General features: G+C 45.5%; 2 protein-coding genes across 2 annotated transcripts; both read left to right on the top strand.

Annotated features, from left to right (window-relative positions):
* Positions 1 to 3,860: 3,860 nt before the first annotated feature.
* Positions 3,861 to 8,239, top strand: LOC123257215. Its single transcript, XM_044715350.1, has 3 exons — positions 3,861 to 5,787; positions 5,837 to 6,329; positions 6,412 to 8,239. Exons 1-3 carry the CDS (start codon positions 3,861 to 3,863, stop codon positions 8,237 to 8,239), a joined length of 4,248 nt encoding a protein of 1,415 aa, XP_044571285.1.
* A 41-nt stretch (positions 8,240 to 8,280) lies between these two features.
* Positions 8,281 to 10,959, top strand: LOC123257214. Its single transcript, XM_044715349.1, has 2 exons — positions 8,281 to 9,291; positions 10,873 to 10,959. Exons 1-2 carry the CDS (start codon positions 8,281 to 8,283, stop codon positions 10,957 to 10,959), a joined length of 1,098 nt encoding a protein of 365 aa, XP_044571284.1.
* The last annotated feature ends 223 nt before the right edge of the window (positions 10,960 to 11,182 follow it).

The following is an 11,182-nucleotide window of genomic DNA, read 5'->3' as shown; positions in this document are numbered from 1 at the left end:
GGAAGGTAGACTAATACGATATCAGGATTTTCCATGAACTTTCCATGACTTTGGGAAGAATATTACTGTATATTTGGTCAGATCCCGATTAAAGTATTTTTATGTAGGCAAAATTCTTCGGTTTTTTTATGATTTCAAGATTTCTAGTGGATTGGACTACTCGAAATATATAGTTATATACTCGAATATTCAGTTTTTCATATGAATGTAATTAGCCATCGAATTCCAATGGAAAAATGTCTTAGGTAAGATTGTTTTATGACTTAATGACAGTATTAGATATATATAAATAAATATATAACTTAGGTATGTGGTTAACAGCACTAAATTCCGTTTTGGCCGTATTAATCTTTGCAATTATACATGTTCATTAAAAACAAGAAAGGAAAGCTAACTTCGGGCGGAGCCGAAGTTTATATACCCTTGCAGTTGAGTCGCAGTCCGCTAGGTGGCGACACGCATCTTATATAATTAGATATATAGCGGATCGTATATTGTCGGCCGATCCTTATGAAATTTGGCAATTCTGATTATTTTGTCCAAAATAGAATCTGTTCCAAGTCTTTCTAACTTAAAAAACACCAAAGTTATGCCAATTTCGATCGTTCTATGACAACTATAGGATATAGTCGGCCGATCCTTATGAAATTTGTGCATAAGATATTTTGGTCAATTATAACATGTCTGGAAAGTCTCAACCCTCTAACTTAAAAAACACCAAAGTTATGGCATTTCCGATCAATCAGTTATATGGCAGCTAGAGGATATAGTCGACCGATCCCGGCCGTTCCGACTTATGTAATACCTGCAAGGAAAAGAAGGCTGTGTGCAAAGTTTCAACTCGATAGCTCTAAAACTGAGAGACTAGTTTGCGTAGAAACCGACAGACAGACGGACAGACGGACAGACAGACAGACGGACAGACGGACATGCTTATATCGACTCAGGAGGTGATCCTTATCAAGAATATATTTATAGGGTCGGAGATGTTTCCTTCACTGCGTTGCACACTTTTGACCAAAATTATAATACCCTCTGCTAGGGTATAAAAATATAAAAATTTTTATTAGCGCATTTTAATTACGTGTAGAGTTCCGCTAGTTCCGCCATATTGTAATGTCTATCTATTTGTTGTTCATCCACTACACGAAAACTCATAGCTTGCTTAGTAACGGAGCGAGAATAAACTTTTTCCTCCATTGTGCCCTAAAAAAATATATTGAGAAAATATACTTTTTTAGGTAGTGAAATCAGTAATAAAAATACCATTGCTATAAGCCGATATATATAACAATTTTTTTTTTGACCCAGACGAAATATCCTAAAAATATTTTGTTGGTCATTTGATGGATTCCAAGATGTATCTAGGATAATGACTCTGTTAGCGCCAATTAAATTTATGCCTTGACCTCCAGCCCTAGACGAAATTAAAAAAACTCGTGCGCGCTTATTGACGTTACTGTTGAATCTCTTTATCATTTCATGACGAATGTTTTTAGGTGTTTTTCCATCTAATCTGTAGTAATCTTGGCCATTAATCCATTTATTTGATTTCTTTTGATTCGATGGTATATCTGAAAAAAAAGGAAAAATTTATATGAAATAAAAGATAACAAGCGAGACCACTTTTTCATCACCATAATTAATATCAGATATTTTGAATCTGGCATGCGGGTTGGTCACCGTTTTGAATCCGTTTTTTTTTTTGTTTTCTAAATAAGAACCCTTTATTTTGACATATAATAAAGAGATTTGATATAAAGACTAAAAAAACATATCAAATGTTTGGAATGCAAAAAAATGTAAAAAAGGAATTTTTTTAATTTTGCATTGCACCGGCACGGGCAATATTTCGAAGAAAAAAGTGGAGTTATCTCAAGGACTTTCTCCAAACGACACATATAAGAAAAATAGTTAGTTTCAATTTTAAAAACTAAAATTTTTTTAAATTTATTTAGTTTATTTCTTTTTTCTTACTTTTTAGATTTGACCGGATCGGATCGTATATAGTTGGCCAATCCTTATGAGAATTTCACCATCAAATCCATTTGCTAATAAAACTGTTGGAAATAGTCTCAAGCATTTTTACAAATACCAAGGTTGTTCGATTTCTTATCGATCAATTACAGCTAAAGGATATAGTGGTCCGATCCTTATAAATTTTGGCAGTTTTGACACTTTTGACTAAAATTATAATACCCTCTGCAAGGGTAAAAAAATCTTTCCAACAAACTAAAACATGTTTATGTAGCTTAATCGGATGTTCAGTATATTCTAGAATGAGGGCCTTTGATGGCCTTTGATGGCCTTTGATGGAAATTTCTTGAACGCAACATTGAATACACAGGCCAACAGAAAAAAATCTCCACGCACCTGATCCATAATCTTTAGGTTCCTCTAAACCAAAGTCCAGAACAAACATGGGTTTTACCACCCATATTTTCCGAGGAACACCTAAGAGAAGAAATTGATCAAATTTTACCAATTACGATTACCAATTACAATTATTGCGTTGACCATCATTGTTTTTAGAACATTTAATTTTAATCAATAAAGCAAGAAAGGAAAGCTAACTTCGGGCGGAAAATAAGTGGATATACCCTTGCAGTTAGGTAGCAGCTTATATTATTATATATATATATCGCATCGTATATAGTTGGCCGATCGTTGTGAAAAATTCACCATCGAATCAATTTTTGAATAAAATTGTTTAAAATCACCCAAAACGTCTTTAAAAATAGCAAAGTTGTGCCATTTCTGATCGTTCAGTTATATGGCAGCTATAGGATATAGTCGGCCGATCCTTGTGAAATTTGGCAAATCGGATTAGATTGCCCAAAATGGAATCTGTACCAAGTCCCATTTCAGGATCAGTCAGGATCACCTCTTGGTCGATATGAGTATGTCCGTCAGTCTGTTTGTTTCTACGCAAACTAGTCTCTCAGTTTTAAAGCTTTCGGGTTAAAACTTACACACATGCCTCTTTTGTTTTCAGGCAGACTATATCCTATAGCTGCCATATAACTGATTTATCAGAAGTGCCATAACTTTGGTGTTTTTTAAGTTGGAGGTTTGGGACTTTTCACCAGGGTTGCCAATGCAAATTTATACATTTCCCTAAAAATCGGGATCAAATTCCCCAAATTTGGGGACAAGAATCCGCTGATTTCCCACAAATTCCCCACATAGGTTTTTTTTAAATGAAACAATATTCTACTAGCTGAGTATAACTCATATTAGTATTCCTAATTAATTAAAATAAAAACTCAAACAGTTAACATTCATATTTTTTCCAAATTTTTGTGGATAGCACAATGTTTGACGGGTTAACGCTGCCGCCTAGTTTTTTAATTCCTTCTCTTGCAGTCATAAATGATACAACAGTATCTGTATTCAGTCGATTTTCAGTTTTCAAATTCTTAAGAACACTAAATTTGAACATTAAATTAAACAGAGATGTGCTATACATAATTGTCGCGGATCGATTATCGATAGTTAGTATTTAAGTAGAATTTTGTTATTGTGCACTCGTGAAGAGGTTGGGCACACTAGGATAGAAAATAATGGCGCGTGTGGAGAATTTGTCGTTGTTGTGATAAAGTGTGGGAGGTTAAACTGCGGTAAGCTTTGTAATTTATAATTCTTTCTTACCCTAACATGTATCCCCATAGAATAAAACATACGTTGTACGCATACACATTGGCTTGTGTTTTGGAAGCGGGTTGCCCCATCGCCGCCGTACATTTGTTTAAGGCATCTCCCACACGAGCGACGACAGAAGCTTTTATTCGCAGTCAGGCGACTGGCGACATTGTTTTGGAACAACACCCTGGTGAGAGGATCGATATTGCCTGGACGACATGATGCACCATTCGCCCAGAAGGAGTCCCCGACTAAACGAGGGACAGAATATCGCAACGCAAGTAGATGGCAGCGCTTCGGCCCCGCAACCTAGTGTAGGGGCGTCGCAAGCCGGCGGCCGAGGCAGTGAAGCCCCGGCGTCATCAGCGCAGCTGGCAGCATCTGGAGCCACCAGGAAACCGAAGGTGGCCGACCTGATGGATAGGATTGCCGAGCTGGAGAAGGAGTTGGAACGCGCTCGCAGCGCTAATATGGAGCGCACTGGCCCCGTTATTTCGAGTGAGGTTGGGGTAGGTCAGCCGTCATTTGCAACCGGCCTGACCGTACCCAACGCAACAAGTGTTTATTATGCGGCGTCAGAGAGACCGCCACCCTGGAGCGGATCTCAAACGGTACCGTGTTCGCAGAACTGTACCACAAGGATTAATCAAGCATCGCCATTTTGCGCTACCGGCACTACTGTTCCAGCGCATGGTTTCGGGCTGCAGAATGAAGTGGCCGGCGGAACATCGATACGTGCGCCTTCTCCTGGAGACGGTGCTTGGGCGACGAGCATTGGAGGAACTGCACGCTGGACGCCACGAAAGCTTCCTGAACTGCCTACGTTCGGAGGGAAGCCAGAGGACTGGCCCATTTTCTACTGCGCGTTTACGGAGACGACGCAAGCGTATGGTTGTACGGACTTGGAGAACAACCAAAGGCTACTGAAGGCGTTAAAGGACGACGCGCGTGAGACGGTGAAGTCATTGTTGATTCACCCCAGCAATGCGAATGCAGCGGTGGAGCAGCTGCGATACAGATACGGCCGACCGGAGCAACTAATACGCAGCCAACTCAACAGCATTCGAGATGTGCCTGCAATTACGGAGCACAACCTGGGAAAGCTCGTCGCATTCGCCACCCATGTCAGCAACCTCAGGGCTTTCCTACAGTCAGCGAAGTCGGAGCAGCACCTGGGTAACCCTATGCTGATGGAAGAGCTTATGGCCAAGCTCCCAATAAGCAAACGAGTGGACTGGGCAAGGCACGCTGCAACTATTCAGCCCTATCCGACGATTGTGGACTTTAGTTCGTGGTTGATGGAACTAGCCAACGTGGTCTGCGTGGTGGCGGACATTGATGGAAGGGAGCCAAGGCGTCGATTGCTTCATGCCAGCGTCGACCGAGAGCAGGACGAGCAACCGGAGAGCTGCCGCAGGAATTGTCCAATTTGTGAAGGCCTTGGACAACATGCAGTTCGGGACTGCCAACGATTTATTGGAGCCACACCTACAGAGAGGTGGAGACTCGCAAGAAGACATCGCCTATGCTTCATGTGCTTGCAAACCGGGCATATGACTGGATCCTGCGCCGCGTCAAAAGAGTGCCCCGTGAATGGATGCAGGAGGAAGCATCACCGTCTTCTTCATGAGGCAAACAGCGAAGGCTTCAGGAGACCGCCACAGCGAGGCGGCAATTGGAGAGGCTACAACCTGCAGGCAGCCGGACCGAGGGAAGGCGTCCAAGTGAATGAGGGAGCACCCTCATCCGTGGATGCCTCTGCGACCCCGGAGAGAAATTTGAGCTGTGTCGACGAGGACCGAGAACGACTTCTGTTCCGTGTATTGCCGGTGACGCTATACGGAGGTGGGAAGCAGGTGGATACGTACGCTCTTCTGGATGAAAGTTCTTCGGTGACGATGGTCGACAACGAGCTGGTTGCAGAGCTAGGCGTACAAGGAGTACGTCGTCAGCTGAGCGTTCAATGGTTCGGAGGCAGGGCCACAAGAGAGCCTACTAACGTGGTACGTCTGGAGATCAGTGGAGCAGGCAAGTCCTCCCGACATGTGCTGAGGAACGTCTATGCCATTTCGAACTTGAGTCTGCCGATGCAGAGCCTGCACAGAAGGGATGTTAGGAGCGTAACAAGGACCTATGAAGCCCTACGTAAATGCAGTGCCGAAGCTGCTTATTGGTTTGGACCATGGGCATCTAGGACTGCCGTTGAAAACGAGACGGTTTGCCAGCGAGGGACCGTACGCGGCCGCAACCGAATTAGGATGGGTTGTTTTTGGGCCTGTAGAAGGACGACGAGACACGCCATCACCGAGGTCTTGTCTGCTAGCCACGTCGTTGGATGATAACGTGGAACGGATCGTCGAGGACTACTTCGAGATCGAGAACTTCGGTGTGAAGGCGGCGCCAGCGGCCGCAGCCAGCGACGACGTGAGGGCTCAGAAGATCTTGGAGGATACTACGGTGCGAGTTGGCCGCCGATACCAGACGGGATTATTGTGGAAGACGGATAACGTTGTGCTGCCACGTAGTTATGATATGGCGTACAACAGATTGGTCAACATCGAGAAGAAAATAAAGCGAGATGGGCAGTTCGCCCAAGAGTATTCACGGATTGTCAATGATTATGTCGACAAGGGATACGCTCGGCGTCTGGAACGGCAGGAGATCGATTCGGAAAGCGATAGAACATGGTACTTCAGTATCGCTGAATTCTGCGCTGAGCAAGGGGCCGCAACACTATAAGGCCTTGGCATCTATCCTCTTCCATTTTAGGGAAGGTGCCGTCGGAGTCAGCAGCGACATTAAGGAGATGTTTCACCAGGTGCTGATCCGACCCGAGGATAGATGTGCGCAACGATTTCTGTGGAGAGATGGGAATGACCAACGGGACCCCGACGTCTACGAGATGTGCGTGATGACCTTTGGAGCAGCATGCTCACCGAGTGCGGCGCATCATGTGAAGACAGTGAATGCCAAGCGATTCCTGGATTCGGATCCCAGAGCAGTCAAAGCCATCGTCGACTACCACTACGTGGATGACTATGTGGACAGCTTTGCCACAGAGAGCGAAGCTATCGAAGTATCTAGCAGAGTGAAGAAGATACATGCAGAAGGCGGTTTTGAGCTTTGCAAGTTTTCGTCCAGCTCGCCTACAGTGGAGAGGATGCTTGGACCCAGTGATCACGCCCAGAGTATTGGATGGGGTGAGGCCGAGCAAAAGATTTTGGGAATGCGGTGGCAGCCAGCCACGGACGACTTCAGGTTTCGAGTGAAGTACCACAAAGTCGCCCCCGTCGTGTCCGATGGGAAGAGAATTGCCACAAAAAGGGAATTCTTGAGTATGGTCATGTCAACGTTCGACCCCTTGGGATTCCTGTGTTGTCTAATGATAACAGCGAAGTTGTTGTTGCGAGAGGTCTGGAGAAGGAAGATATCATGGGATGAACCACTACCGGCTGAGATGTACAACGCCTTTATGGAATGGCGTAAAGAGATGGAGAAAGTGGAACGTTTTCGGAGCCCACGTCACTACTTTGGATCCGGACTGGTGAAGACTATCGAGATGCACGTATTTGTGGATGCGTGTCAGTCGGCATTCGCATCAGTGGTCTACTGGAGGATCACGTACGAGGACGGCGACGTGCAAGTGAGGTTCGTGTGCGCAAAGACGAAGTGTGCACCGATGCGAACGATGACGATTCCACGGTTGGAGCTGCAGGCAGCAGTTCTAGGAACGAGGTTGATGGAGACAGTCAGACAGGACCATAGCGTGGCCATTGCAGAGACTGTGCTATGGACGAATTCGAAGACAGTGCTGCGTTGGATTGGCAGCACACACAGGCGCTACAAGCAGTTCGTAGGGAACAGAGTAGCCGAGATTCTGGAGTCGACGAAGGTGGCCCAATGGAGATGGCTACCATCCGCCGACAACGTGGCAGATGATGCAACTCGAGCGCAACGCAGCGTGGACCTAAGCGAGGAGTCACGCTGGTTAAGAGGACCGGCATTCCTGAGGAGACCAGCGGGCAGCTGGCCAGGAACTGCACCCACCGACGAAGCGGATGCAGAAGACGAAGAGGAGATGCCGGGTGAGTTCGTGCTTGTTGGCGCGAGTGACCCATTCATATCGCTGGAGAGATTCTCAAGCTACAGGCGATTGCTGAGGACTACGGCTTGGGTCCTAAGGTTCATACGTCGATGCCGTGGACAACGAGATGAGCTGGATAACTACGGCCTCAATGTAGCTGAGTGTGAAGCAGCTGAGGACTTGTTATTCCGTAGAGCACAAAGTGAGGCGTTCCCCGATGAGGTGCAGGCCGCAGAGAAGGACTTGGACGTCGCTAAAGGAAGCGACATATGTGGACTGGCGCCATACCTAGATGGCAATGGAATCCTGCGAGCGTATGGCAGGATCGATGCGGCGCTATGTATACCTTACAGCGCCAGGAGGCCAGTGATCCTCTCCCACCGGCATGGTCTCACGGAGATGATAGTGCGCGACGCCCATGTGAGGATGAAGCATCAAAACGTGGATGCTACGATGGCGGAGATCCGGACCAGGTCTGGATTACGAGACTGCGGAGAGTGCTTCATAATGTGATCTCGGGATGCAGCGAGTGTAAGCTGCACAGAGCACGGCCGATGCCGCCGATTATGGGACCCCTGCCAGATGATCGTTTGGACGCCTATGGCTGGCCGTTTAAGAGCACAGGCCTCGACTACTTTGGGCCGCTGCTAGTGACCGTTGCTCGGCACCAGGAGAAACGGTGGGTGGCCTTGTTTACGTGCCTGACGACCAGGGCGATTTATCTGGAGCTGGCACATGACCTGTCGACTGATTCCTGCATACTTGCAATCAGGAATTTCATCTGCCGTCGAGGGCCTGTACATAGACTGCGCAGCGACAATGGCAGGAACTTCATTGGAGCAGACAGAGAGGCCAAGAGATTTGCGGAGATCTTCGAACCCGAGAGGATCCAGTCGGAGCTGTCAAGCAAAGGAATTGAATGGATCTTCAACTGCCCAGCAAACCCGTCAGAGGGTGGAGTTTGGGAGAGAATGGTAAAGTGCGTGAAGAGGGTGCTACGCCACACAGTGAAGGAAGTGGCGCCGAAAGAGCACGTCCTGGAGAGTTTCCTGATAGAGGCGGAGAATGTCGTTAATTCTCCTCCGCTCACCCATTTGCCAGTGAGTGCGGACCAGGAAGCCCCTCTCACGCCCAACGATCTCCTCAAAGGAGCAGCTTGCCCACCGGATACCCCCGGCCTGGATGGAGGCATCGTCAAGGAAGGAGCTACGCGGAAGCAGTGGCGCATGGCAAGGATGTTGAGAGACCGATTCTGGAGGAGGTGGGTCTTGGAGTACCTACCCACGCTGACACGGAGAGAGAAGTGGTGCCGCAGAGAGAAGCCAATTCAACGAGGAGACATTGTCTTCGTTTGCGATCCAGCCATTCCGCGTCGAGACTGGCGGAAAGGCGTCGTGGAAGAGACCTTTGCAGGAACGGATGGTGAGGTCAGACGAGCCCGCGTTAGGATCATGGATGGAGATCGGACCCGCTGGATAATGCGCCCCGCTTCAAAGTTGGCGGCTTTGGATTTGAGTGAAGAAGTTCTTCACGGAGGTGGGGATGTCGCGGATCGGTTATCGATAGTTAGTATTTAAGTAGAATTTTGTTATTGTGCACTCGTGAAGAGGTTGGGCACACTAGGATAGAAAATAATGGCGCGTGTGGTGAATTTGTCGTTGTTGTGATAAAGTGTGGGAGGTTAAACTGCGGTAAGCTTTGTAATTTATAATTCTTTCTTACCCTAACATGTATCCCCATAGAATAAAACATACGTTGTACGCATACACATTGGCTTGTGTTTTGGAAGCGGGTTGCCCCATCGCCGCCGTACATTTGTTTAAGGCATCTCCCACACGAGCGACGACAATAATATTTTTAAAAAAGGTCGATGTCGTGTCGATAACACAGCCACACACAAAAAAAAAATTTTTCGTTTGGGGTCCATATGTCCATTACCATTGCCATATGTTTTTGGGGTCGCTGAATCCGAATCCGTTGTCTAAAAAACTCCAACATGTCAGGTTGTTAACGTAACCTTTAAAATATCCCGTTTTTTGAACGACGGATTCGGATTCAGTGACTCCAAAAACATATGGTAAACATGATCTGAGCCCAGAACTCGGAAAATAAACATTTTATCAAGTTTTTGAGGTTATGTTGTAACCCTGACATTCTGGAGTTTTGTAGACCTCGGATTCGGATTCAGCGACCCTGAAAACATATAATAAACATGGTCTGACCCACGGACACGAATATAATTTTGTATGAGGTTTTTTGAGGTTATGTCAGAACCCTGACGTGCTGGGGTTTTTTGGACCTCGGATTCGGATTCAGCGACCCCGAAAACATATAGTAAACATGGTCTGACCTCCAGACCCGAAAAAATATTTTTTTTTGTGTGGCTGTGTAATAAATGATGAAATATTTACCTGTATCCTATAGCTGTCATAGAACGATCGGAATTGGCATAACTTTGGTGTTTTTAAAGTTAGAAAGATGGGACAGAGCCGTATAAAATAATGGTCCATTGCAATGCACTATGCCGTCAAATGTATGGACTAACTATTTCTTACTGCACTCTTCGGACCGTGTAGTCTTCGGTCGGTGTAGTCTTCAGGGACACTCACAATCCCGAAACTGCGGAAGAATCCATACGGAGAAATATAAGGTCTGGTATACAAGGATAAGAAGAGTCGTATGCAGCAAGCAACAGCGACGCAATGATATTTACTCTCTAACAATGTATGTTGGAATTACTGTCAATCATGAAAACGACCCTGCAAAAATTTGTTTAAAACCAGAATATGGTGATAAGGTTGCTCGTAGCTAATGGAAGCAGATTCTTATCAATGTGAATTGGAACTATTTAATGGAATCATTAATTTAGTCTACTACCCAAAGAAGTGGAAGTCTATTATTATGTTGAAACCAAAGCCTGGAAAACAGCACAAAACAATGTCATCATTCAGACCAATAATCCTACTTTTTTTTGTTTATGTAAATTGTTAAAAAATTGCCTTCAACTCGCCTTCATCATACCGTACCTGGAAGCTCACATGGAACCTATGGAAACCATGGAACCATCGAGTAAATAAACAGAATAACATCAGTAAAACGCTTAGCCTTCGAATAATGAGAATATGGTATTTGAGCTTTGAATGCAGCTCAAAGAATCAGGACTGCAGAAAGTCGTGCACAAGAATCTCAAGAACACCGTGATGAACGTCTGCAACAGAATATTACGAGAATAAGAGCGGCACGAGAACGAAACATAGATACAGTACGAGTACTAGATCTACGAAGGCAACGGATCAGCCGCTCATTAACACGTGCATCATTCGTTCGGCTTGCCTTTGAATATGCACCAGATATTAACTACTCAACGCATTCAAAAAGAGCTATCGGTGGAATGGATAAAGTATGTCAATATTGTCAGGCATTGAAATTTCGGAATGAAGCAGCCGGCATGTGCTG

Source organism: Drosophila ananassae, chromosome 3L (assembly GCF_017639315.1).
Source record: "Drosophila ananassae strain 14024-0371.13 chromosome 3L, ASM1763931v2, whole genome shotgun sequence".
Lineage (NCBI taxonomy): Eukaryota > Metazoa > Arthropoda > Insecta > Diptera > Drosophilidae > Drosophila > Drosophila ananassae.
This window is presented reverse-complemented; position numbering and strand designations above follow the sequence as displayed.

Bases quoted from the DNA above. Each gene is read 5' to 3' on its own strand.
- LOC123257215 (XM_044715350.1), top strand. From the start codon at position 3,861: ATGATGCACCATTCGCCCAGAAGGAGTCCCCGACTAAACGAGGGACAG. The intron at 5,788-5,836 runs GTAAATGCAGTG...ATGGGCATCTAG, and splicing joins AAGGACCTATGAAGCCCTAC to GACTGCCGTTGAAAACGAGA. The intron at 6,330-6,411 runs GTACTTCAGTAT...CTTCCATTTTAG, and splicing joins TCGGAAAGCGATAGAACATG to GGAAGGTGCCGTCGGAGTCA.
- LOC123257214 (XM_044715349.1), top strand. From the start codon at position 8,281: ATGCCGCCGATTATGGGACCCCTGCCAGATGATCGTTTGGACGCCTAT. The intron at 9,292-10,872 runs GTTAGTATTTAA...CTTTGAATGCAG, and splicing joins TCGCGGATCGGTTATCGATA to CTCAAAGAATCAGGACTGCA.